Source organism: Galeopterus variegatus, unplaced genomic scaffold (assembly GCF_000696425.1).
Source record: "Galeopterus variegatus unplaced genomic scaffold, G_variegatus-3.0.2 Scaffold5435, whole genome shotgun sequence".
NCBI lineage: Eukaryota > Metazoa > Chordata > Mammalia > Dermoptera > Cynocephalidae > Galeopterus > Galeopterus variegatus.
In genome coordinates this window covers 22,940-48,321 of record NW_007731546.1, presented here as the reverse complement: position 1 = coordinate 48,321, position 25,382 = coordinate 22,940, and the positions used below count along the sequence as shown (strand labels likewise).

The 25,382-nt window shown below is 34.4% G+C and overlaps 1 protein-coding gene across 1 annotated transcript in view; it reads left to right on the top strand.

Annotated features, from left to right (window-relative positions):
• Positions 1-9,268, top strand: part of LOC103604848 (membrane-associated guanylate kinase, WW and PDZ domain-containing protein 2-like) — a 35,937-nt gene extending 26,669 nt beyond the window's left edge. The window contains exon 4 of the mRNA XM_008589427.1: positions 9,070-9,268. Coding sequence (XP_008587649.1) covers positions 9,070-9,211 — 142 coding nt within the window. The 3' untranslated portion in view covers positions 9,212-9,268. The remainder of the gene's footprint in view (positions 1-9,069) is intronic.
• The last annotated feature ends 16,114 nt before the right edge of the window (positions 9,269-25,382 follow it).

Genomic DNA, 25,382 nt, shown 5'->3' with positions numbered 1-25,382 from the left:
CCATACTACCCAAAGTGATATACAAATTTAATGCAATCCCCATCAAAATTCCTATGACATTTCTCACAGAAATGGAAAGAACTATACAGTTATTTATCTGGAATAACAAAAGACCACGAATAGCCAAAGCAACGCTGAGCAAAAAAAATAAAGCTGGAGGTATTACTCTACCTGACTTTAAACTATACTACAAAGCTATAATAACCAAAACAGCATGGTATTGGTATAATAACAGAGACTCTGATCAATGGAATAGAATAGAGCACCCTGAAATCAACCCATGCACTTACTGCCATTTGATCTTCGACAAAGGTATCAAGTCTATTCACTGGGGTCGGGACTCCCTCTTCAGCAAAGGGTGCTGGGATAACTGGTTATCCATTTGCAGGAGATTGAAACTAGACCCACATCTCTCACCATGTACTAAAATCAACTCAAAATGGATCAAGGATTTAAATATACACCCTGAAACAATAAAACTTATTAAAGAAAATATAGGAGAAACCCTTCAGCAAATAGGGCTGGGCACAGACTTCATGAATATGTCCCCAAAAGCACGGGCAACCAAAGGAAAAATAAACAAATGGGACTATATCAAACTGAAAAGTTTCTGCACAGCAAAAGAAACAATTAACAGAGCTAAAAGACAGCCAACAGAGTGGGAGAAAATATTTGCAAAATACACATCTGACAAAGGACTAATATCCAGAATATATAAAGAACCACAAGAGATTCTTATGTGAATAAACTCCGTGCTATTAAAGTTCCTTAGAAACAGGTCAGGTACATCAGGAGACAGTGATGGGAGAGGCAGCGTGGTTGGACGGTAAGGACCTTTTCAGGGACTAAGCCATGATGTGTCCCAGAGGCAGTTCTGAAGCAAAGTCATGGTAACAGAAAGCAAGATAAAAAGGGAAGGTAGAAATATGTGTCCTTTGCGGAATGGCTAAATGGAGCTAATTAACATTACCTCACAAACACCTTTTTTCGTGTGTGGTGAGAACACTTAAAATCTACTGTCTTACCTATTTTCATGAATATAGTATATACAATTTTGATTTGTCAATAAATAAGTGAAAATATTTTTTAAAAAGGGAAAGGTAGAGTAACATAAGAAGTTAAAACAGAGGGAAAAAGAGAATTGAGAGAAATTTGTGAGGGAAGAAAAGCTGACATCAGTGAAAACTTTCCCCTGGTACAGAGACTGTGAGTGGCTTACAGCAGTGGGAATTCTCCCTGGCAGGTCACAACCCTCGTTAAGCGTGACTGCATTCTGTCTCATGTGAAATGGAGATCACGATAAAACAGAAAATAAGTGAAACAAAGGAGAAGGAAACTTTGCTTCCGTGTATAAAATTTAAATATGTATATATACATTTGATACATTTGATATATATACATTTGATACATCTACCTACATTGAAACATTAACTTTAAATATATATACTAAAACATTAACTTTAAATATTTATTTTTAAAAGACAAATATATATGTATATATGCAAGTACTTCCATGTATATAAGAAGTAATTCTGTTTATTTGCCTTCTGTGCAATAATGTTTTGAAATATTTATTGATTTACTCATTGCTGCAAAATAGTTTCTATGGCTCAGTCTTTTAGAAGTTCTGCATTTAAAAGAAAATGGTTTTTTCTGTTGTTCTCAACACTGGCAAACTAATGGGTCAACTATGTTTCCCACAGTCTTCAAACTGCTTTCTTTAATGGATGATAAAGGCAGATTTTTTTTATCATTTACACTGATATTTAATGGGAAAAGGTAAATCTCTAAAAAAGTACTTTTAAATAACATAACTTCAAATTGTCAGTGGATGCACTCTTCCAAACACGCTTTAAAATAGTAATAATGTCTTATGTTCAGCAATTTTTAAAAGACTCTCAAATGTATATTATTGTATAAAGCCAGTAGTTTATTTGACTCTTTTTAATATTATATTTTAAAATAAGCAGTATATTAATTATAAATTCAAATGAGTAATATGTAAAAGTAAACTCAAATGAGTTATATATTGAGTGCCCACTTTTTTCAGGCTGTGTTCAGATTACTTTAACAGTAATAGCTAATATGTTAAGCATTCATACTCTGTTAATTTAATTCTCACCTATGAAACTGAGGCTTATAGAAGTAAATAACTACTTGTCGAGAAGTCATATAACCAAGAAGTGACAGAGCCAAGATTCTTTAATTCTATTTATTCAACAAGTGTTTACTGGGCACATACTATGTGCTAGGGACCATTTTAAACCCTGGGAATACAGGAGTCAACAAACACTGACCTGGCTCATACTTTCATGGTATGTAGTCTGTCTCCAGGGTACTTGCTCTTAACCAATTTGCTATGATTCTACCTTACATAGATTACATCATAACCACCCAATAAAGTGCTTGATTTATCCCAATTTTGTAGACAAGGTTCTGAGGCACCATTGGACAAATTAACATTCCCCAGATCACACAGCTCTGTCTCCCTGCAAAGCCATTTCCACTATCCCATACTCCCTCCAATATATAAACAAACATTTGCTGGAAAAAAGTAAACTTTTATATTACAAATAGTATTTGTTTTATCAGTTTCTTGGCCAGAAAGTCACTATTCTAGAGGCTAAATGTTCCATAAAGAAGAGTTGCCACAGGGTTAATCTGGAGTGACATGCCTTGGGAATCCCATTAAATTACTTCTTTGTTTGGGAGTCAGTTTAGTTAATGACACAAAAGAGACTCCTATTGCTTTAGCAAAAAAACAAAATGACAACAAGAACCTATTTGTTTACTACCATCTTCCTGAATGGCAGTGAACACTGTGTCATCTTAAATAATAGATTTTTAAAAGCAGGCTTTCGAAACTGAAAATCACATCTGTGAAAAATGTCATGGCTGTACATGGTTTCCAAATCTTTATCAAGGCTGAATTTGCTTGTAAACTCTAAATAAACACAGAATTAGTTTGTTTTTTCTTGTGTTGCTATATCTGCATCCCCTTAAATTTTAAGTAAATCATTAATTACCATATTCAACAAATTTAAAACTTTTTGTGTATTAAATGGAACACAAAATAGTTCAGAAATTTATTGGACAGAAATGCAAAATTAATTTTTCAGTATGTAGCAACACCACAAAAATGTTTCTCATTCTAGGCTTGGCATGTTCCTTCCAGTCGCAAAATCTGGTCTAGGCTTACTTTCTATAATTTGTGTTACAAAATCCGTAGCTATATTGAATATCTTTTTCATATGTTTTATTTTTTTGTGCCAGCACAAGATTCTGGTATAATCTCCAGGCAGAAAATAAGTGTTTTAGAGAATGCAGTGTGTAACACACACCACAATATCCAAAACAATATTTATGATAAAGCCTCTTTTTAAAATGTTTTCTAAACACATGAAAGGTAACATTAAGGCAAGCTTACATATTCATATGCTTAAGAAAAATAGTAATATTATTTAGGCAACAAATAACAAGTATTAAGGTCATTGACAATAGCTTTTTATGTGAAACTTTGAGTGAATGGAGTCTTGAAGGGAAAAGTTTCCACTCTTAATCATCAATTATATATATCTAACCATTGCCTTTAACAGTTCTTCTTGGAATGACGGTATAGAAACAAAGTCTTCTGGTTAGTGGTATAATTATTCCAAGGATTTTGTTGAATATAATATAAAATCTAGTCCATTTATATACCTGTAAAAGTTGACATTTATTTTTTAAAATACGTAAAATACAGTCAACTATCTCCATGTTGTTATTGTGCCTTAGCCTATATGATTACCACTATTGAAACCTTAACATCCACACACATTTTGAATTGCTACTGACTCCAAAATATTTACCCAGACCTTATTTTATCTTGTTCAAAAGATTATGTTTCATGTAGTCAAATATCATTGACTTCAATGTCTTATTATTCTTCTGGTATAGTATTTCCCAGGAAGAAACTATCATTTAAACTGCAGTTAAAGATTGAGATTCAGAATTGACTTTTTAGGAGGATTTATTTGTCATTAGTCTGTTACTATTTTTAGACAAAATGGAGCAAAGGAAAGGAGTGTGTTTAATAATAAAAGTTTATTATTCCATTAATAAAATTATAGTTGATGAAAGACAATACTTCCAATATTTGTACATTAGTGAAAACATTGGTTTGATTGGGGTGGCAATATAAAGGAGAAAAGAAAATAGAAAAATGAAACAGAAAGGAAAGAGGAAGAAAGAAGGACTTGTCTTAAACTTAGTTTTGCATGGGGTTACCCTTGACGATCCAGTTTCGTACACCTAAGAAACTGCAACGAGCTTTGTAACCTAACTGGAAAAATGATGAGTGAATCAAAAAATGGGCTGGAGGATAAAGTGTGGCATGATCTTTGAGAAAATTTTAAGTTTTGATCCTAATAATGCTTCATCATTGCTGGGCTGGCGGAATAGGGGAACGTCAGCAAAATGGCACCAGGGCCTCCATCTTGTTGGACCCGCCCCTGGGACTTTCCCACCCAACCTGAAGGTCACCTTCCGAGAGATCTCCCACCATCAGAGCAACGGCTCGGGGCCACGTCACATCAGGGAAAACAGAACCTATGCAGGAAACCGAAACTTAACTTTACACAGCTATGCACCATATATGGGCTGCTGGCCAACAGCAGCCCGCCCTTATAAAAACCCCACCTGCCTTTGCCCAGGCGCGACTTCCCCAGCCCCACTCCCTTGCGGGGCTATGGAACCTCTCCTGGGAGCGTCCCCACTAAAGCCTACCCTAAATTTACTGCCTGGCTCCTGGTTTTCTTTGCTCCGGTTTGAGACTAAAACCTTCAAAATTCAAACCTAACAATCATTGATAGTGTTTTTTATTAACCTAATTCTTTAGTATAGCTTCTAAAACCTAATATTCACATGTAGATTATATAAATCAGGCTTTTTAAAAAATGACTATATTCTGGAAAAATATTCAGAATTGAATGAAGAAAATTTGATTTGAAGGTGATTTGAATAGAGAATTTAAGTTTATAAGGAGAAAATTTTTCCAGTGATATATTATCGGTGCCTCCACAATTGCAAAGCTCTCTCTTTTGTCTCTGTGCACATGCAGTTTAATATAATACCTACTAAGTGCCAGACATTCAACACTAACAAATGAATTTAAGTAGCAGTTGCTATCTTCAAATAGTAGGTAAAGGTCTGTTTTTAAACTACTGGCAAGAGCTGGGAAATGAACCTTTGATTACCATCCAGGGAGTGAAATAATGGACCCCATGTGAAAAGTAAAGTTGAGGTTCAGTATGTCTCTGATTTCAGACCATAAAACACTTGGGCTTGGGAATTAGATATATCTGGGTATTATGCTAGCTCTTCCACTTTCATGGACTTGCTGTTACCCAGCCTCTCTCAACCTTTGTTTCTCTGTTTATAAAATGGAGTTAATAATACTAAACCGCAAAGGCTCATTAGCATTAAATGAGGCGATGTGTGAAAGTTCTATTGCAGTCCTCAACACAATAGACACTCAAGAAACACTATGAGATAGTGAGACTGACTTTGCAATAGTGTGCTGCACTGTCAGTAGCATTTCCTGCTGAAATGAAGTATGTTTTATGTGAGAAGAATGTTTTCTCAAAAGATAAGATGTTATTATTTAACCTGCTGCTTTTGTCAGCATGGCAAAGGTTAAGCGTTAGAAAAAATCTATAGAAATTTCTGATTCAGTATAGGTCGGCTTATTGCATATCTTCAAGGCCATCCTGATATGAATTTAAACTAGAATTGCAAGTTAAATGAAATTTCACTTCTGATTTATTCTAGTCCCCCAAATAGACAGAGTTATGCAGTTTAACATCAGAGAACGGTTTTAGATATACCTATATGATAAACCGGTTTTTTTTAGATTTTCATCCAGATTTTGTAATATGATATTGATTGAACTCAAACAGATACTGACTTTTCTCCACTTAATCTCTCACTTTTTATGATCATTACATTAGCTTTATCCATAGAAACATATAAGTAGTATGATTCAAAGCTCCTAGAAAATATTTGTTTTATTCTCCAGCTAAAATAAAAAAAGTTCCTGTACAAATGTAGTTTATATATGTATATGTGTCTCTACTTGAATTGAAATAGAAGATTATATAGCATTAACATTTTCTTTTCCTGGTGTTCATGCAACACATAGCTTGGATAGATACAGATAACTGATGTTGTGCATCTGAATCTACCCCAGCTAGGAAAGTGCAAGGAAATCACCTCCTCAAACTTGAGAAAGACAATATGCAGATTGTGAAAAATCCTTGAGTTATTCCATTTTGTACAGTTTCCTGCCCATCCTTTAATACTATTTTCAAGTGGAATTATTAAAGTTTAAAAATATACAATTTAAGGGAAGTGGGGAAGCTATTTGGTCTGTGGTCTCCCCAATGCCTTAGAAATATCCCCTTTGTAAAGCATCTTGGAAGAGCATAAAAATTACAAGGCTGGTGAGAGCCACTATTGAAAAATACTGTGCTGTATCTTCATGTGATGTTTAAGACAATTACTGGAGGTAACTACTACCCACATTTCTTTCAGAATCATTTCTGAAGATCTGCTAAAAATGCTGTTAACTGTAAGAGACTCGATCTGTCAAAATGTATTAAAGTGACACACCGTTAGTGCTAGTTCGACCTAAAAAAAAATCGTCATGTAATAAAATGCTTTATATAAACTCAAGAAAGCTAGGAAATTCACAGTTCTCTACTAAATGAGCCAGTATTTGAAACCCATGGTAGTGTGGTATAGAAATGATAATCTGACTACATGCAGTGCCTAAGTAAGGACGCCTTAATACTTGTCCATGGATGTGTTTGCTTTTGTGAATATGTCTAAGGGACCTAGAAATGACTTTTATCCAAAGTGGGCAAAAGATTTGGAAGAAGAAGGTAAGGGCAGAAAGAAGGGAAATTTACTTTCCTTGCCCACCTCTCAATATTTCCCCCTACCTCATAGCAACATAGACATCAACACACATATACACACACACTTTGAACTGAGGCATGTCTATAAAGAGCATTTTTAAAGTGACTGCTTTTTGGTTTGGGTTTTGTTTTGGTTTTCTTTAATGAAAACAGCAAACACTGAACCCAGTGTCCCTCTCCTCACATTCAGGATATTCTGAACCTCCAACCATGGGCTTCAAGTCTTCAGCTCAGAGAAAAGACTAGATTATACTGACATCACACAAATTAGGGCCAGAACAGACCAAAGTGTCACAATACTTTATATCCTTCTGAAACTTGATAATGAAGCACTATCAGACTTTACAAAGGTCAAATTGGGGAGAAACAAAAGCTCCCATGCTTTCCTGATGATTTATTATTTGATTAAATTCACAGCCTTTATCTGATTAAATTATTAGAGCCCTGTTCAGAGGCATCTATCACTGAGAAACTCTTAAATGTGAAGAAAGTGATGGAGAGTATTCTCTCTTTACTCCACATGAAAGTACGAAATAAAAGGGAATCTTCAGGAACAGAAACTTTATGACCCAAGCATCTTAATGACTTAGTTCTCAATTTAGAGATGGCTCTACAAGTACGCAGATGGAATGGTCACCCAGAAAGTGCTACTTGAGGCGTGCTTTAACACCTTGGAATAGCTTTCCACCACCCGTCTTGAATCCATCCTCCCTCCTTCCTGGCTTGAAATTCCCTTTATTAGGAGGGAACTTGTCTGTACAAGTTTGCTATTAAATATACTACCTGGGAGAATTTTCTGACTTTTTTCTTTAAGAACGGATTGGTTCATCAGTTATCTAGCCAACAATTGTGGCTCTGATATGATAAAATAAAATTAAATTTCACTATAGAAAGAGTACTTGTGAAGTTTCTATCATCATTATCATTTTTACCTCCCTACAGTTGTGCTCAAGTTATCTCTATTATCTGACCCTAATTTCTATTTCCAAACTGCTTTCTGTTCTTCCCTGTCATGTTCCACTCAATGGCTTTCTGACTGTGTATAAACACCTCACACTTTCCCACACCTGTGACTTTGCTCGTTCTTTTCCCAAAGCCCTCACAAATGTCACATTCTTGATAATTTGTTCATTGGTAGATGAGATCCCTTGAGACAGCTGTATGCAGTAAATGTTTTAGCTCCAATGAGCAGTTATGGGCCGTTGAACGGTTCTTAAATTATAATGTGCATAGAATCATCTGGAGTGCTTGCCAATGATGGAGATTTTGTAGCCCGACCTCAGATTCCAATTTGGTAGTTCTATGAGGATCCAGAATAAGTATCCTTAATAAGTCCACCAGGTGTTTCCAATGCAGGTGATTCCAGGACCACTTTAAGAAGAAACACTGCTCTAAGGACATCTCTCCTTTGCTTTTTAAATTTCTGGCAAAAGACTTAAAAAGAAAACTTTTTTTTTCAAAGCAGAAATGTCATTTTAGTATTAATTCCTGGAAATTCCATTCCAGAAACATTAGAACGAAGACATTTGTACCCCCTACTTTCCTAGCTAGGTTAAAAGTACTTAGATGAAAGATAGCTTAATGTGAGTTAATGAAATTGCTATTAATCACTTTTTGAGAAAATGTAGGAATCCCAAGAACATGCTATAATTTGCATCACTTTTGTAGTGCCTCTGCCAGCTCTGTAGTTTAGAGTAACAAAACAACTGTTTATGAAAAGGGCAGGTTTGAGATAAAAATAATTCTTTTGCAAAACTCAGGAAATAGTATCAGAGCCTGTGGACTGTGCTCTTCCAACTGGAGAATCCTGTATTTGTAATAAATTCCTTTTGCTCTGGATGAGTTCTGCATTTTCAATGAGGTTAACTTGGCAACATTCTAGTTGATTTTAATAAAAATAGCTGCTTTGAGGACAGGGAGCTGAGGTTGCCAAATTTACAGCTGCCTTGCACAATTACTCTTACACCTCCTTCAGGGCTACTTAGAACCAGTAAGCAAATTAAGTGTATCGATTGCAATTTTGTTGGACTAACCCCGCTTTTTTTTTTTCTTAAGGAATAAACTTGATTCCCTTTAGTATGTGTCTGTTCAGAGTGATCTCTTTTCTTTTCAGCCATAACACAAAGACAACATCATGGCTGGATCCCCGACTTGCGAAAAAGGCTAAACCTCCAGAAGAGTGCAAAGAAAATGGTAGGTTATTAAGTTTTTATGGTGTTTCAGCAATGCACTTTGAGAATGTTTGTGTTTCTTAGAAGAGGGACTTACCTAAAGAAGCAGTAGTCTAATTGAAACAGTTTTAAAGATGTAATAGTTAATGCTTAGACAGGAGAGAGAATTAACTCGGCATTTCAGCAGGGCCATGTGGTTTTGCTTTTTTCTCTCTGAGGAAACTGTGCTAAATATCATATCTCTGTCATCTCTGTTGGTTGTATTTGACTCCTGGCCTGACTTTCTACCACCTACTAAGGACTTTTTGTTTGCAATATGTCTCTCTGAGGACTCTGATCTTTTAATTGGAATAAGAGATGATGCGTACAGAAACAGCATTGTGGAGCTATAAATAATATTTTATTTTGTGTTTAAAGGCATAGTATTCTGCCAGTTATGAAGGAATTAGTAATATGAAGATTACTTATGTGTGTGTGTATATATATATATTTTTTTCCTTTAATCCAACATTTAAGTAAAATAACTAATTGCATAAATGTCTTCAGTTATCCTTAGTATCTTTCAGTTCTCACTATAATATTATTGACATATTTAAAAATGGACTGTTTTCACATAGGTAAAGAATTTTTTATAATAATTTTGAGAATTAGATGAATGTAAATCTTGTTTTTAAAATTGGTAAATTATGTTGGTTGAGTCTGTTACTAGTGATACTTGTAATTTTCTAAAATATTGAGTTAATGTTAAAAGAGCACTAATAATTTAGCTAAAGTGATAAATAGCATACTCTCCTGATGATTTATTATTGGACCACATTCACAGCCTTTATCTGATCAAATTATTAGAGCCCTGTTCAGAGGCATCTGTCATTGACGAGTTCTTAAAGGTAAAGAAAGCAACAGACAATATTTAAACTTTAAAAAAAGTTAAGAAGTCAACTTTTTAAGAAGTCTCTAATTCTAAGGTCCTTTCACTTCAAGGATAATTCTGGCTTTCTCAGATAACATCCAGATGATATTGTGCATTTCTGTTATAAGGTAACTTCACATGTTAGGTATCCTACTGAGTTAAATCAAAAAATAGAGAATGCAATTTATATGTACATGTATAAATGCATAAATATCTAGTTTTTACTGTGTATTTAATTTTATATTCATAGCTATATCTGTACCGCTTCTGTATATAGTACAAATGTATGTGGTTGAATCCCATGAAATTATTATATGACCTGGACTTTTGAGCATGATTAGGTTACATTCCATTGTTACCAGTGAGACACATGTTGCAAATTCTGAATAGGTTATAAATTAAATTGACCTGATTTGTTATATCTAGAAGTTACCATTTACTTATGCCACAGATGTAAAACCTTAGTATATTCTAATTAAAATGAATTTAACAATTTTGCAGTTCCATGACATATTGAACTTGACATATTAGCTGTCTTGTTCCTTTGAGTTGTTCTTTTCGTTATAAAGAGCTATTAAAATCAAATTTTAAAATCCTGGGAGAGATGTAGGCATAACATATTGCATAATTATACTATTTTAGTGTTATCATTTTTTTTCAAATCTGCACTTGTCAGTCTTCTCAGGATAGTAGATGCCTAAAATATGATGCTAGTGTCCTGTGAACCATGTGTCATTGAAAAATGAGTCCTAGAATACAGTTCATAGCTCAGAATGATTTATAACTGGTTAATTACTATTTATTTTCATTTTCTACAAAATAAATAATTCATAGACTTTATTCCATATGTTATTTGAATGTTTTACAATGGAAATAAACACCTGGTTAGTTAGAATGATATTATTCTGGACACATATTTTAAGTTTTCTTGCCAAGAAAAGTACTTTTAGGTAATATTATTACTTATGTTTTAGTTTTCTTTTCTTTAAATAACACAGACTAATATTGCTTTTTAAAATGTTGATTGTTAGTGGATTGCTGTTGAGCCTACCAGATAATAATTCAGTTATGTATTACAAATCAGCTCAGACCACACAAAGTTAGTGCAGTAATTTTCTGAATGCTTGAATGTGTGTAAATTGTGTATTAAAAATTGTAGTGACTCCAGAAGACAATATTTTTCTCTACCAAAGCTTTACCCTTCCTCTGCAAGGCAAATAGAATGAAAGCTAATTACCCTAAATCGATCCAGAACTGAGCCAACGTGAAGTTGGGTTGCATTTTGGTAAGACACAATCTCTTTCTGTTTTGCCTTTACTCTTAGGGCATTTGCCAACCAGGGTTTTCAATTAACAGCCTAGTGCAGGTTGGCAAACATTTTCTATAAAGGGCCGGGTAGTAAATATTTTAGGCTTTGCAGGTCATCCAGTCTCTTTGCAGCTACTCATTGTGTTAAAACAGCCAAAGTCAATGTGTGGTCATGAATGTGTTCTGATAAAGTTTTATTTACGAACACTGAGATTTGAGTTTTGTATACTTTGACATACAAAATTTTATTTTTCTTTTGATCCTTTTCTCAACCATTTTAAAGTATATAAACTGTTCTTAGCTTGTGGACCATACAAAAACAGGGGTAGGTTGGATTTGATCCACAGGACTAACCCTAGCCTAGTGTGTTCTTGTGGGTCTTGAACACCGGTTTTTTTAATATTTATCTTCTCAGGATTGCAAGACTGCCAAAAATCAGTGGTGTTTTCCAGCGGTTTTAGCATACCTTTTTGCCTCTAGATCCTACAGCTTCAGAATTTGACACATATTAGGAGATCATTGACCAAGTGTTTCAGATCTCTCAACTCTATATTTTGTCACTCCAACCCCTCAAGATTCTTCACCTCTCAGCTGGTTTCTCTAACCCCCAGCAGTGCCATTCTTCCCAGGCCAAGTCTGGACTCTTCCACAAGCCCAGAATCAACAAAAATTCTTTCCTTACGTCTCCAGGGTTATCTTCTCTTAAGAATCTTAGACCTTCTAGACCTTGTTGCTTCAGCAGTTCTCAGATACCTTTAAACTGCTTATTTTTTACATTTTATCTAAATTTTCTGTTTTCTCACAGGTTATAAGCTACTCCCTCCATCCTACATGAAAGCAGAAATTTTAGTGCAGTAATATTTAAGTGGCCCATTTTAGACCTTACCGGGTTGACTACAATAAATTCGTTATCACCATTTATATTGTAAACCCTCAAGGTTATAAACTATGTTGCCGTATATGTGTGCATATTATGGATAAATGTGTATACATATGTGTGTATATGTATGTAGATGTGGATCTGTAAATGTATGCATCTTCACATCTGTTTACATCGGTGTGTAAAGTTAATTACTTGCTCAACTTTTATAAGAGGAAGCCAAGTGACACAGAGATGGGAGGAGGTACCAACTGATTTAAATTATTCTTGGACTATGAAAAATTTAGCAAATATTTTCTCACTGGTATCAAGGGGAAAAAAGGGCGTCAAGGGATGCATGGGTGGCTCGGTACAAATACATATTAAACAAGTCCTTATTCTATTGAGGCTAGAGTAGTCATTCTGCCTTTTTTATTTGAAGGATAATACTGCTACTAAATGTAAAAACATATTTCCTTGTCTCACAATACAGTTGAATATACTGAAGTTACTGTGTTCTGTGCATTTGTCATAGCTCTGTATATTTTTAGAGTTTTAGCACCAGTCTACTTAGCAGAAAAAAGTCTCCACCTACTACTGGATTCTAATTAGTATTTGGAGGAGTGCTGTGTAGCAAGCCAATACACTCTTTTTAAAAATACCACAGAAATAGGAGTTAACTGTTAAATAATGTGGTTGCTAGATTGGTTAAACTGTGTATAAATCCTATCATATTTGTCCCCTCAGAATTAGCAGTTTGGGATTTCTCCTGAGACATTTCCAATCACAAACATTCCTATCGTGACACATCCCACAAGAATCACTGAGTTACAGTTAATAACAAAAGTGAATTAGGCCTGTAGAACCATTCTTTTCTTAAAGTTGAAATGTGATTAAACTAAGTAGGACCCACTATTATGTTCAGGAGAAGAAGTTGTGTAGGATTTGGAGTCAGAGAAAACCCTGTTCCAACCCCAAATCTCTGGGCTCTTGAGCAAGGTACTTAATCTCTGGGGGCCTAGGCTTTTTTACCGATAAAATGCTAATTATACCTATTTCATGCATATTTAGCTTCAAATAGAAGAAGCACAATGCCTGTCATATTGTAAATTATAAATAACTGCTCACTTCCTTTCCTGTAGGTAGTACTCTGAGCCAGCAATTTAGCCTCCTAGAAGACAAGGGGGAAAAATTTCAGAATAATTGGAGTACCTTAACAGCTTTGAATTACTCTAGGGTGTTCTGGAGAGATGGAAATGAACATATCCGTGAAGGCTGAAATTATCCATCTATCTAATTCCAGCCTTATATTAATACGTTGGGGGTTTTCCCCCTCCATTCTGTTGAGCTGTCTCTAAATTCTGGCAAAGTTATAATCACATCTGTACAAGCTGGGTGGCTTTATTTCTGTATTCAATATCTATGAATTATAAGTGAGTTATTTTACTACAAAAAAAATCACATTATCTTAACCCATTTACCTGCTTGAGAACTGCATTTCAGCTGGCATTAACTTATGCTTTGAAGTATTACTTAATCTGTCTTTTAAAAAATTGTGTCCAAAATGTACATGAACCAAGACAGCATGAACCATGTTTTATAATATTTATTAAATGGAATTTTTTAAAGGGAATGAGGTTGTCTTTCTCAAACAGTGGAAAACACTAGGTGGTTTCAAGTCATTTCTTAAATGAGTTTTATAAAACTGACACACAGATTAAGGGATGCTACTTTTATTTTCATACTTCAGATCCTGTTTCTAGACTACATAGTTTATCTCCCCTTATACAGAGGTTTTGGCACGTTTTCCCATTTAATTTGTTTTGATAATTAGTGATCCTAATTTCTCAAGAAGTATGACCAAATTAATTTTACCTTTGATTATTTGTTTTTCTAATCTTGATAAACTTGCTAAGGTTATGTTTGTAAGGTACCTTGGAATTTTTCCACTAGAAATATTCATAAAAATAGACCCTAACAATTAACAATTAACTATTCAAGTACTAACACTTCAAAATTGTAAAAATTCATTTATATGTAAATATTGAACACCTATCTTTAAATATTATAAACTAATTTGAATGTTATTTTGTTTCTATACCGCTATTTTAGATGTTTTTGTAAAAAAAAAGTGAGGAAATATCAAATATTTTAATAGAAGCAGTTAATTCTTATTTAGCTAACTAGTAATTATTCATATTAGTCATGATTTTCTATAGCAATGCTTTCAGGTGTGCTTCATCCAATAATATAGTACCCTTTCAAGTATTTTCAGCTCAAGAGTACTCAAAATACCAACAGTTTAGAAATATAAATCTTTTGTGGAGGAAATAATTCAATTTATCCAAAACAAATCATATAGGATGGATATTACACTGTTGTGCATTGGTACTGAATTTTGGTTTGTTCATGACTGACATCTGTTCTAATTGAGTCCAGTGTTTGCTCTGGATTTGTTGATTTCCAGACCATAAAAGTTAAAAATTTTGAATATCATTCCTGTACAGGAATGATATTCCCTTCCTACCTGTTCATATTTATTGTCACTATAAAGCAGTACCTATGTAAGGATTATAAAATTCTGTCTCATTTTATGTCTTGATGCTCAAGTAACTTTTATGTTTAGGAATGAGTTCTATCTTATACTTACTCCTTAATACACACAACTTTTAAAATAATATTGACATCATCAAATCTGTTTGTTCTGCATAGCAGTCGAATGATTTCAAAATTTTTCAAATATGACTTTTTAAAAACTTTTTAAACATTCACAGGATGTTTAAAAGAAATATACATGGAGATTATGGATACCCCTCAAGAACTCTCCCAATGTTAACTTACATAAATATAATACAATATCAAAACTGGGAAATCAACAATGGTATTATCAAGAAAGCTTATTTAGGTTTTACCAGTTGTACGAGTATTCATCTCTGTGTATGTGTGGGTAGGTGTACGTGTAGTTCCATGCAATTATTAGTTAAACATAACTGTGATCGTAATCAAATTCAGAACTGCTCCCCCACCACAAAGCTCCATTGTGCTACCCCTTCGTAGCCATAACCATCTCCTCTCCCTGCCCAACTTCTCACCCTTGACAATCACTCATCTGTTTTCCATTTCAATAACTGTTACTTCAGAAATGTTATATAAATGGAATCACACAGTGTGTAAACTTTTTATTTAAACATAATCGACTACACATATCTGTGGGGAACAGCATTGAATATCAATACCTGTGTGCAATATGTGTTGCTCAAATCAGGATATTAGTATATTCAATATTACATAATGTAATCATTTTTTTATGGTCCTTTACCAATTTCTCACTAATCCCCTTCCTTCTCCCCCTTTCCCACCTCTGGTGGTCTCAGTTCTTGTGCACACGCACTAATATTCAACTCTGTACCCCACAGATATGTATAATCAATTAACGTTTGAAATTGGCTTTTTCCACTCAACATAATTCTATTGAAATCCATTCAAGAGTGTGTATTGATAGTTTACTACTTTTTATTTTTGTATGCCATGCCAGCATACTATGGCATGGATATCCAGCAGTTTAAGTATATACCCATTGAACGACTTTTGGGTTGTATCCAGTTTTTGGCTAATTTGAATAAAGCTGCTATGAACATTTTTATACAGTTTTTTTGAGTGAACGTAGATTTTCACTTCTCTGAGATAACTGCCCAATTCCCAGTTGCTGGGTAATATGGTAAGTGCATTTTAGTTTTAGAAGAAGCTGCCAACTATTTTCCAGAGTGGCTGTATCCTTTTATAAATTCCCACCAGCAATGAACAAGTGATCCAGTGTTTCTACATCCTTGCCAGCATTTGGTGTTATGACTAGGTTTTTTATTTTAGCCATTCTGATAGTTGTGTATTGGTACTGCTTTTTTGTTTTAATTTGCATTTTTTCTATTGGCTAGTGATATTGAATATCTTTTCATGTGATTGTTTGTTATCTGTATATCCTAATTGATGGCATGTCAGATCATGTTTTTTGCCCAGTTCATTTGTCTTAAAATTCTTTATGTATTCTAGATGCATGTCCCTTTATCAGATATGTCGTTTATAGACATTTTCTCTCCCAGTTTGTGATTTGCCTTTTAATCCTCTTAACAGGACCTTTTGCAGAGAAATGTTTTTAATGTGGATGAAGCCAGTTTATCACTTCCCTTTTAAGAATCGTGCTCTTGATATCAAGTCTAAAAAAAAGAAAAATCTTCACCTAACCTAGGTCCCAAAGATTTTCTTATATGTTTTTTTTCTAAAGATTGTATAGGTTTTCATTTTACATATAAGTGATCTATTATGTTTGTGTTAATTTTTGTATAAGGTGTACAGTTTAGGTTGAGGCTCTTTTCTTCTTTTTTTTTTTTTCTTTTCTTTTGCCTATGGATGTCCAACTGCTCCAGCATCATTTGTTGAAAAGGCTATTTTCCTTCCATTGAATTGCATGTGCACTTTTGTCATAAATCACTGCGTTCCATTGATCTATGTGTCCCTTTACCACTCTGTTCTGATTACTGTAGCTATATTGTAAGTCTTAATATTGGGTAGAGTAATATTTTATACTTTATTCTTTATCAAAATTATTTTAGTTATTTTAAATTCTTTGCCTTTTCATATAAATTTTATAATAAGTTTGTCTATGACTTCAAAAATCTTGCTGGAATTTTGATAGGAATTGCATTAAACCTCTAAATCAGTTTGGGGAGAATTGACATCTTTACTGTATGAGTGTTACAATCCATGAACTAGATAAGTCTTTCCAATTATTTAAGTCTTTGAGTTCTTTCATCAGCATTTTGTAATTTTCAGCAAAAATATATTGTGCATGTTTTGTTTTGTGTATACCTAAGCATTTGATTTTATTTGAGCAATGTAAATAGTATTGTGTTTTTAATTTCAGTTTCTGTATGTTTATTGTTAGTGTACAGAAATGCATTTGATTTGGGTGTGTTGATCTTGTATTCTGTGACCTTGCTAAACTTATTTATTGTAAGAACTTTTAAAGTTATAGGCACTTTTTGGTAGGTTCCTTGTGATTTCTACATAGACAATTTTCCATTGATATAACCATAAGATAGCTCTTATTTAGACTGTTGATATGGTAGATTACATTGATTGACTTTTAAATATCAAGCCATCCTTTCATGCCTGTGATAAGTCCCCCTGGACATGGTGTGTTATTCATTTTATATACTGCTTTATTCAACTTGCTAATACCTTATTAAAGATTTTTGTGTCCATATTCATGGAAAATATTGGTTTGTAATTTTCTTTTTTTGTACTGTCTTTATCTGGTTTTGGTATCGGGGTAATACTAGCCATTTAAATGAGTTAATAAGCCTTCCTTCCTCTTCTGTTTTCTAGAACAGAATGTGTAAAATTGGTGTCAATTCCTCAAATGTTTGGTAAAATTCTCCAGTGAAACCACCTAGCCTGGAAATTTTTTCCAAAGGAATTCTAATTACAAATTCAATTGCTTTAAAGGTTATGGGATTATTTGGGCTATGCATTTCATCTTCTTTTAGTTTTGGTAGTTTGTGATTTTACAGGAATTGGTTCATTTCTCCCAAGTTGCTGAATTTTTGAATAAATTTTTTGGCTCTGTCCTCAATTCATTGTTCTATCCTGTTATGTCCCCTCTGCTACTGAACCTACGCAGCAAGATTTTAATTTCTATTATTTTACTTTTCCATTCTATAATTTGTATTTAGTGCTTTTTTATAACTTTTATTTCTTTTCTGAGTTTCTTTTATTTTTTCAAGAGAATTCATAATTGTTTGTTAAAGCAGTTTTATGATGGCTGATTTAAAATCCTTGTCAGATAATTCCCACATTTGATTTTTCTAGGTATTAGAGTAAATTGTCTTTTCTCACTCAGTTTGTGACTTTTCTGGTTTTTTTATAATAAGGTATATTTGAGTTTATCCTGAACGTTTTTTATGCAGACATTTAGAATAAAATCTTTTATTTTAGCAGACAGGGTCGCTGTTTTGGTTTGGTATGTAGGTTCTGGCCTATTTTGTAGGCTGTAGTTCCAAATGCAATTTAGTTTTCAGAGCTCTTGCAATGCTATTTTGATCTACTTAGTTCTGATTTGGGAGCTCCTGATACATTCCTGCTGGTGCCACCTGCAAGTTTCAAAAGGTACTCCCCTGGGTCACCTGTTGTCACTAGTGGGGATGTGAGATATTGGATCTGTGGAATGGAAAGGGTTTCCCCTGGGCTGTGTTCTCTGCCTCTGTGGTACTGGCTGGTGTAGGGCAGAGGATGGGTCACCCATGTGGGATCTGCTGACATCACCACTGCAGGTGCATCACATTGCCACTGCTGGTGTGGGATGTGTTGGCCTTTGTGGTCTCTACTGATGCCACCACTATAGGTAAAAGGGACCTACCACTGCCACTAATTACTGGTCTAGATTAAGGCTTCTCCCAGGTCCCTGCTACTTTCCCTTTTCTGGCCCTTCTGCTGGAGAGAGTAGACTTTTTCATATGTTTGCTTGCTTCTTTGTTTGTATATGCCTGTTGTCTATTCCAGGCTGAAGGCCTCCCTGGAAAACAGCCTGAGATATACGGGAGATAAAAGAAAACCTTAGAAACTTGCTGTGGTGTCATTGCTTAAATCCTGTGGTCCCTAGCCAATCTGTCATCTTCTTTCCAAATTTCCAAGTCTTTTTATGACTGTCTGCTGAATTACTTCAAGGGTTTTTAGTTGTATTTAGAGGGAAGGAAAAGGGAAAATTGGGTCTACACCATCTTCTCTTGGACCAGATGTCTAAATATGACTTTTAGTAATAAATGATAATAGTACTTTAAATCTAAGATTTTCACATATATTCTCTCTGTTGGGTCTTCCAATATTCTGTGATCCATGTAGGGATTTTTAAGTCCCATTTTTTCGAAGAATTTAAAGACCTTGTCCAATAAGGAAAAATAGAAAATAAGGCTTGAATCCAAGTCATCTGAGTATAAAATGGACATAATGTTGTATCCATTGTGCAGCACTACAAGATGCTTAAACTGGAAACGTTAATACCTAAACAAATACGTTAAAGGAAACTGTTTAAAGATATTTTTACTTTAAAAGTTTGTATTTAAAATAAATAAAAAGAAACTTTTATTACATAGTCTCAATGTTTTTCCTGGGCCACCACATCAGCAAATAAACCAACCGATCAGTATAATTTTACGTCAAAGTATCTTAAATATAACGTGATTTATGTTCTTAAAATAACCGGGTGAATTTAGCTCTCTAAAAGATATTTTAAAATAAATATTGCATTATATTCTGTGTTCTTAAAAAAAATTTTAAAGAGCTGGCTTCTGTTGTTTTCTGTGTCTTCACAATTTTTAAAAATGTTCATTTCACTACAGTCCAGATAATGTTGGAAAAATCTCTCTAAGAGCTAAATGTGGGTCTCTGTCAATCACACTGCCAGGCACAACATTAAGTGCCCCTGAGTGATCAGGTTTGCTCAACAATGCAGAAAGCAAAACGGAAAGGTGGAGCACTGATCTGAATAATACAGACAATTTATTTCAGAAATGGGAGAAACAGATCCATCAACCCAAAGCCAAGTAATTGAACATTAACTATGGCTTATAGTTGGAGGGGGGGGGGGGGGGGGGAAGAGGTTTAATTTCAGTTACTAAGGTGAGATGATCTGCTTTCCCTCTCAATACAGTAATTTTAAGGTTTCCTAAATGCTATGAATCATAAAACAGTGCTTTCCAAAGCTAATAACGATAAAAAAGCAAACTTGTTTTTTACCAGTTAAGGTGAAAAATGAACGCTGATGATATAATCCAATGAAAGATCATGGCCTAACCACCAAGCATCTCAAAGTGTCTGGTATAATATATATTCAGTGAAGCCACTCACACAGCTCTCCATGTTGCTATTAAAAACCCATGTCTACAAGGAATTATATTTCCAAGAGCTTAAGATTTTATGTGTCCTTTGTAGGAACTCCTTGAGCTTAAAATGTTGCCTTCAGGCAAAAAAGAGAAAGCATTATTTGGTGTTTTGATACCGAAACTGTAAGGAACCCAAGTGGATTTAGAACCACTATTTCCAATGCACCACTTCAAATCAGCACTACAAAATCAATATGAAATAGTATTGATTGTATTTGTCCCTGAAATTCTTACTATCAAGTGACAAATCTTGGAGACTGTATTATTTTAAGTTTTGACCCATAAAATTAAACCTTGACATTTTGTATTGGTTTCCCCATATTTGTTTTCATTAAGAAATGTCTTAATCTCTCCCACATTATGTTTTCAACTTATTCTAAGTTATGTCTTTACTCTTTGCCTTCACATTTGTTTAACTTCCCTAAATCTTTCCTTTGAAGCTGATTTACCCCCATCCCCATCCCAGAACTTCCAGGCTACGGAAAGAGTGGCCTTTTCCTTCCAATTATACTACTCAGTTCTTACATGATATTATAAGTCATTTTACTCCTTTTAACGTAATTTATCTATCTGCAAACAAAGCAAGTTGATCTGTTTATCCATATGACAAATGCTGGATACCCACTCTGCTTGTAGAATTGAACTATTGGCCATTAAAGATGCAAATAAATACAACTGCTGAACCCAGTCTTTAAATAGCAATAGAATTGAAAAGATAACATACTAAGCTCTCCAAAATAATGGAGAGTTTAATAATCGTGTAAGAAATGATCTACCACATAAGAGGAAGATAAAAGACAACTGGCTGAACAGGAGTGTTTGAAGAAGGCTGATGAAAGAGATGGAATATGAGCAGAATAATAAAGATGGGTTGAATGTAGAGTCACTCTTAAATATTCAAGTTCCCCTGTATTGCTGCATTTAGTGACCTTCTCTTTTATGTTTACCCTTCTCCCTGGGTTATTGCTACCGTTCCCATGGCTTTACCTCTCATCTATATGCTGGTGGCTCAGTTTTTCCTTTCAACCCTGATTAATTCTGTCTGCTATTATAAATACATTCAAGTGCTATATCCATTTCTCATTACTCCATTAGATTTTATTTCTATTATGCTATTATTGCTAAGTAATTTTAGACTGCTCCATTTTCTGCTCCCACCAGGTCTGTATTTGTTAGATTACCTTTCCTATCACATCCTTCTTCAAGACTTATAAAACCTGTCCTTTCCATTACTAAATTATAATTCTTACATGTGCTCTCCTAATGTTTAGTCTACATTTTTTATAGAAATTTCATAGAATGAAATTCTTCATAGTTGAAAATACTTCTTCTTTAAGAAACCTGTTCTCTTAAAAATGTCTCTTTTCAAAAGAGCACTCACTGCTCACAATAATGTACTATCCAACTATTCTTTCACTTTGGTTCCCATTTTCAACATAAATCCAGGGTTTGTGTGCTTACATTCAATATTCTGCATGATTTCTTTATCATTCCATTGGATTGTGTTTTCTTGGAAACAATGCCAGCTATTGCTAATGTTTTCTTTATTCCACTGTGATTACTAAATGCTTTGCTGCCATTTATAAACACACACACAAGATTCAGATATTAACATTCTTGCATCTTCCTTAGGGCTAAAGTTCAAAAAGGTTTCAAGTACCAACTTGGTATTTTGAGACAACATGGATTTGACCCCCCAAATACTGAGGGAGCTCCTAATAAAATTACAACCCAGGAAAGGGATAGATGAACATATAACTTGAAGTATCACGGCTTGGACTTCATTGTATATTTTATTTTACAACAAAAGAAAGTTCATCTTTCCAATAATGTGAGTTTTTATTAAAAATATCAGAGTATTCTTCTCTGAGTTGAGTTCCATACATCTGTGTGAACACATTTTAGGTTCAGTAAATGTTATGTACACTATGTTTTCTGAAAACAAACAACAAAAAAATCCATTGCTTTTGTTTCACAGTCTTAATGAGAAAATTACCAATAACCTCTACAGGTGGAAGATTATATCTTTATTAGTATCTATGTGGGTTGACATTCCCCTCATTTTATTTGTCCACCTGCCATTCACATTCCACTGATAACATAATTTATTTTTTATGAGGAAGCTGGCCTCATGCAAATGAAAGCTTGGTTAAGGCTTATTTAAAATTTACACATCTTACTGTGAATTTTGAATATGTGTTCCCTTTGCTTTGTCCAACAGCAGGGGCTTGGCAATCTTCAATCACTGTTACATTTAATTTAATTATAACTCTAGTGCCTGGAGCTATGTCACATTAGCTCTTTGTGCAGCATAATTTTGAAATTACCTTTTCCATCTAGTCTGAAACTCAGCTTGTGGGTTTTCTTGAGAGAACACCTGAATGAAAAGCCCATCTCCTAAGCTGATGCATTATACACAGATTCCTTTTTCATCATTTTCATGCAACTTACAACTCACCAGATTCCTGATACCATAAAGTCAACAGTCGCTTTTACAGTTTGTAGAGAGAGCCCAATTTGCATATAAATAAATAGATATATGTGATAATTTACTCTTCTTCTCAAAGAGGATAGTGTTTCAATTGGTTTATTCTCACAGTTATATCAGTGTATGGAATAGTATCTGAGAAAACCTTTACAAACTGTAAAGCACTAAAGCAAACAAGAGGATGTTGCTTTCACGGGATGCAGTCTATGTCACCTGACATATGCCCAAGACTATTCCTTGGTGATGACAGGGGCTCAGATGGTAATGAAAACCCAAAGCATTGGTTTAGAGGAGGTTGTAGCTATTTCTTGGCTAATTCACCTTTTATATGTATCTGACCAAAGAACTCATTTAGCATCTCTTCTCTCCCTCTTTCTTCCCTCCCTTTGTTTTTACTACTGGGCTCCTTCATAGCTCTGCTTCTGACCTAGAACTTTGTATGAGTGAATTTGTTTGAAGTGAGGAAGGTTGTGTTTAGATCCCCAAAAGGTAACCACTGAATCCATGTATAATCACATAAGGGAATAAATATAACAATTGTGTGTGCGCGTCTGTATGTCTGTGTATGTGTATCGTACATCACAGGGCCTACTGAAATAGTGTGGCATGGTAAATGCACCTGGGTTAATTAAGAAGGACTTCTTTCAGAAGATGGACTATTATGCTGAGTTTTAAAGGACTGAAGAAGTATAACATACCAAGAGGGAAAGAAACTTCTTATGCATGTGGATTGACCGGAGAAGGGCTAAGGGAAGGAGAGAACAAGTAGGTTTTCCTGACTAAAGCTAAGACTGAAACAAGTATAGTCATCCATAAGAAGAAAAGTAGATAAGCATAGTGAGATAACAGGCAGAAATATTATAAAGTTGTAGGAGATCAGAGGCAAGTACTTACATGCCATCAAAAACAAAATCTACAGATTAAATTCATTATCCTATATATTATGATCATAAGCTGTAGAAAATATTGTCCTGAACCCCAACCAAGAAGCCTACTGGTTAGGTGAAAAACACCTAAGTAATGGAACCAATGGTAACAATCAAAAAACACTCAAGTGAGTTCCTACTACAGGCTCTGTGACGTTGTGCCTCAGTTGCTTTTGTGGGTATTTGTTATTTATAAGACTTTTATTTTCTAATGCATTTTCACAGATGTCAAATTTTATCCTAATAAGCTCTCTGTGAAATAGTAAAAATTAATATTCACATTTAAGAGAACAAGGCCTAGAGAGGTATAATGCTTTGCCCAAGCCAATTGCTGGTGGAGCAGCAAGTAAAATCTTTCCCTTGTGATTCCTCAGGTAGCGATCTTTCTCGGTACTGCAGTGCCACGAAGCATGCAGTGAAGCCCAGGGATAAATAACCATCAAGAGTCCCTGGTACATCAGTACCACTGTAGCTATCATAAGCAGAAATTAAGTACATGAACAACAGCGTATGTTTAAGATGATGCACTTAGCATTGTTATACAACTTGGGAATTTATGCTTAGCGGAATGCTTGAGTACTCCCCCAACATTCCACTGTGTTTCTAAAATCCCATTAAGTGGAATAGTATTTTAGTTACCACCTGCTAGTATCATTCAGAGCACATGGTACCTGCCATTCTTGGAAATAAAGTATTCCCTAAAGAATGGTAAAAAAACTATGTTAAACTTACTAAATGCTTAGCTTGCTTCAAGGGCAACATGCAGCCCTTGAAAGATTTTTTTCTTCTTAATAAGAAAGATGTTCTTTGGCTTCTTTTGTGCCTTGAGGCAAATAGATTGTAGCTTGTTAGGCCTAGCAAATATCGGCTGCTCCTAGGTCATATAGTCTTTATTGTCTAGATTTGTCTTGTCTTGAAAGTTGTTGCCTTATCCTCAGAAAATATTTTTATTCTGTGTACGGCATGTTATATAAATTCATGGACAAATCTAGCAAAGAAATGACTATTCATTTTTTAAACTAAGTATGAGGTAGCAGTTTTAAGATACTAAAAGAGGTTGGAGGAATAAAGTTTGCCATGAGCAACTTTATAATAGCAGCAAAAATGGTGATGCGATAGTTGAAAAGATAAAGAGATGATCATCTTCAAACCTAGTTAAGGTAATCACTTAATTCTGTCCAGATAGCTCTGAACCATGTGACTACTGAGAGGAAACTAAGATAGTTGGTAAGAACATGGGTTCTTTCTGGTGCCACACGCTTGGGTTCAGATCCCGATTCTGCCATTCACTGGCTGTGTGAATTTTCTCTGTAAGTGATTCCTCTTATTATCATTAAATAAAATATACAATTTTACTTCTCACAGTCATTCCTCAGGCTACAATATGGAAGAAAATACTTTGAAATTTCTTTAGAAATATATCTAATCACAAATAAAACCCACAGCGTTGATTTAAATATATTCCTGTTTTCTTCTTTATCACTATTTTTATGTTGTTCTTTTTCATGCGTGCTGAGTGCTACATACATTATCTCATTTAATCTCCACATCAGCCTGGTAAGATACATAATATTATTATCCCCATTTCACAGAGAAGGAAACTTGTAATCAGTTAATTCTTCTATGAAAGAAGACACTGAAGGTAAAATCTAAAATTATGTAGCTCCAATCACAGTAGACTTTTCTTATCATGTCCCACTCCATTTTAATTGTTTTTGAAAGTAACACTGAAATAGCACAATATACTTCCTTTTGTAAAAGAGCAACAGACAGTATCCTTATAAATGTGGTTTTCTTAATGGAATAAGGGTGATCAGCATAATTCGCCTT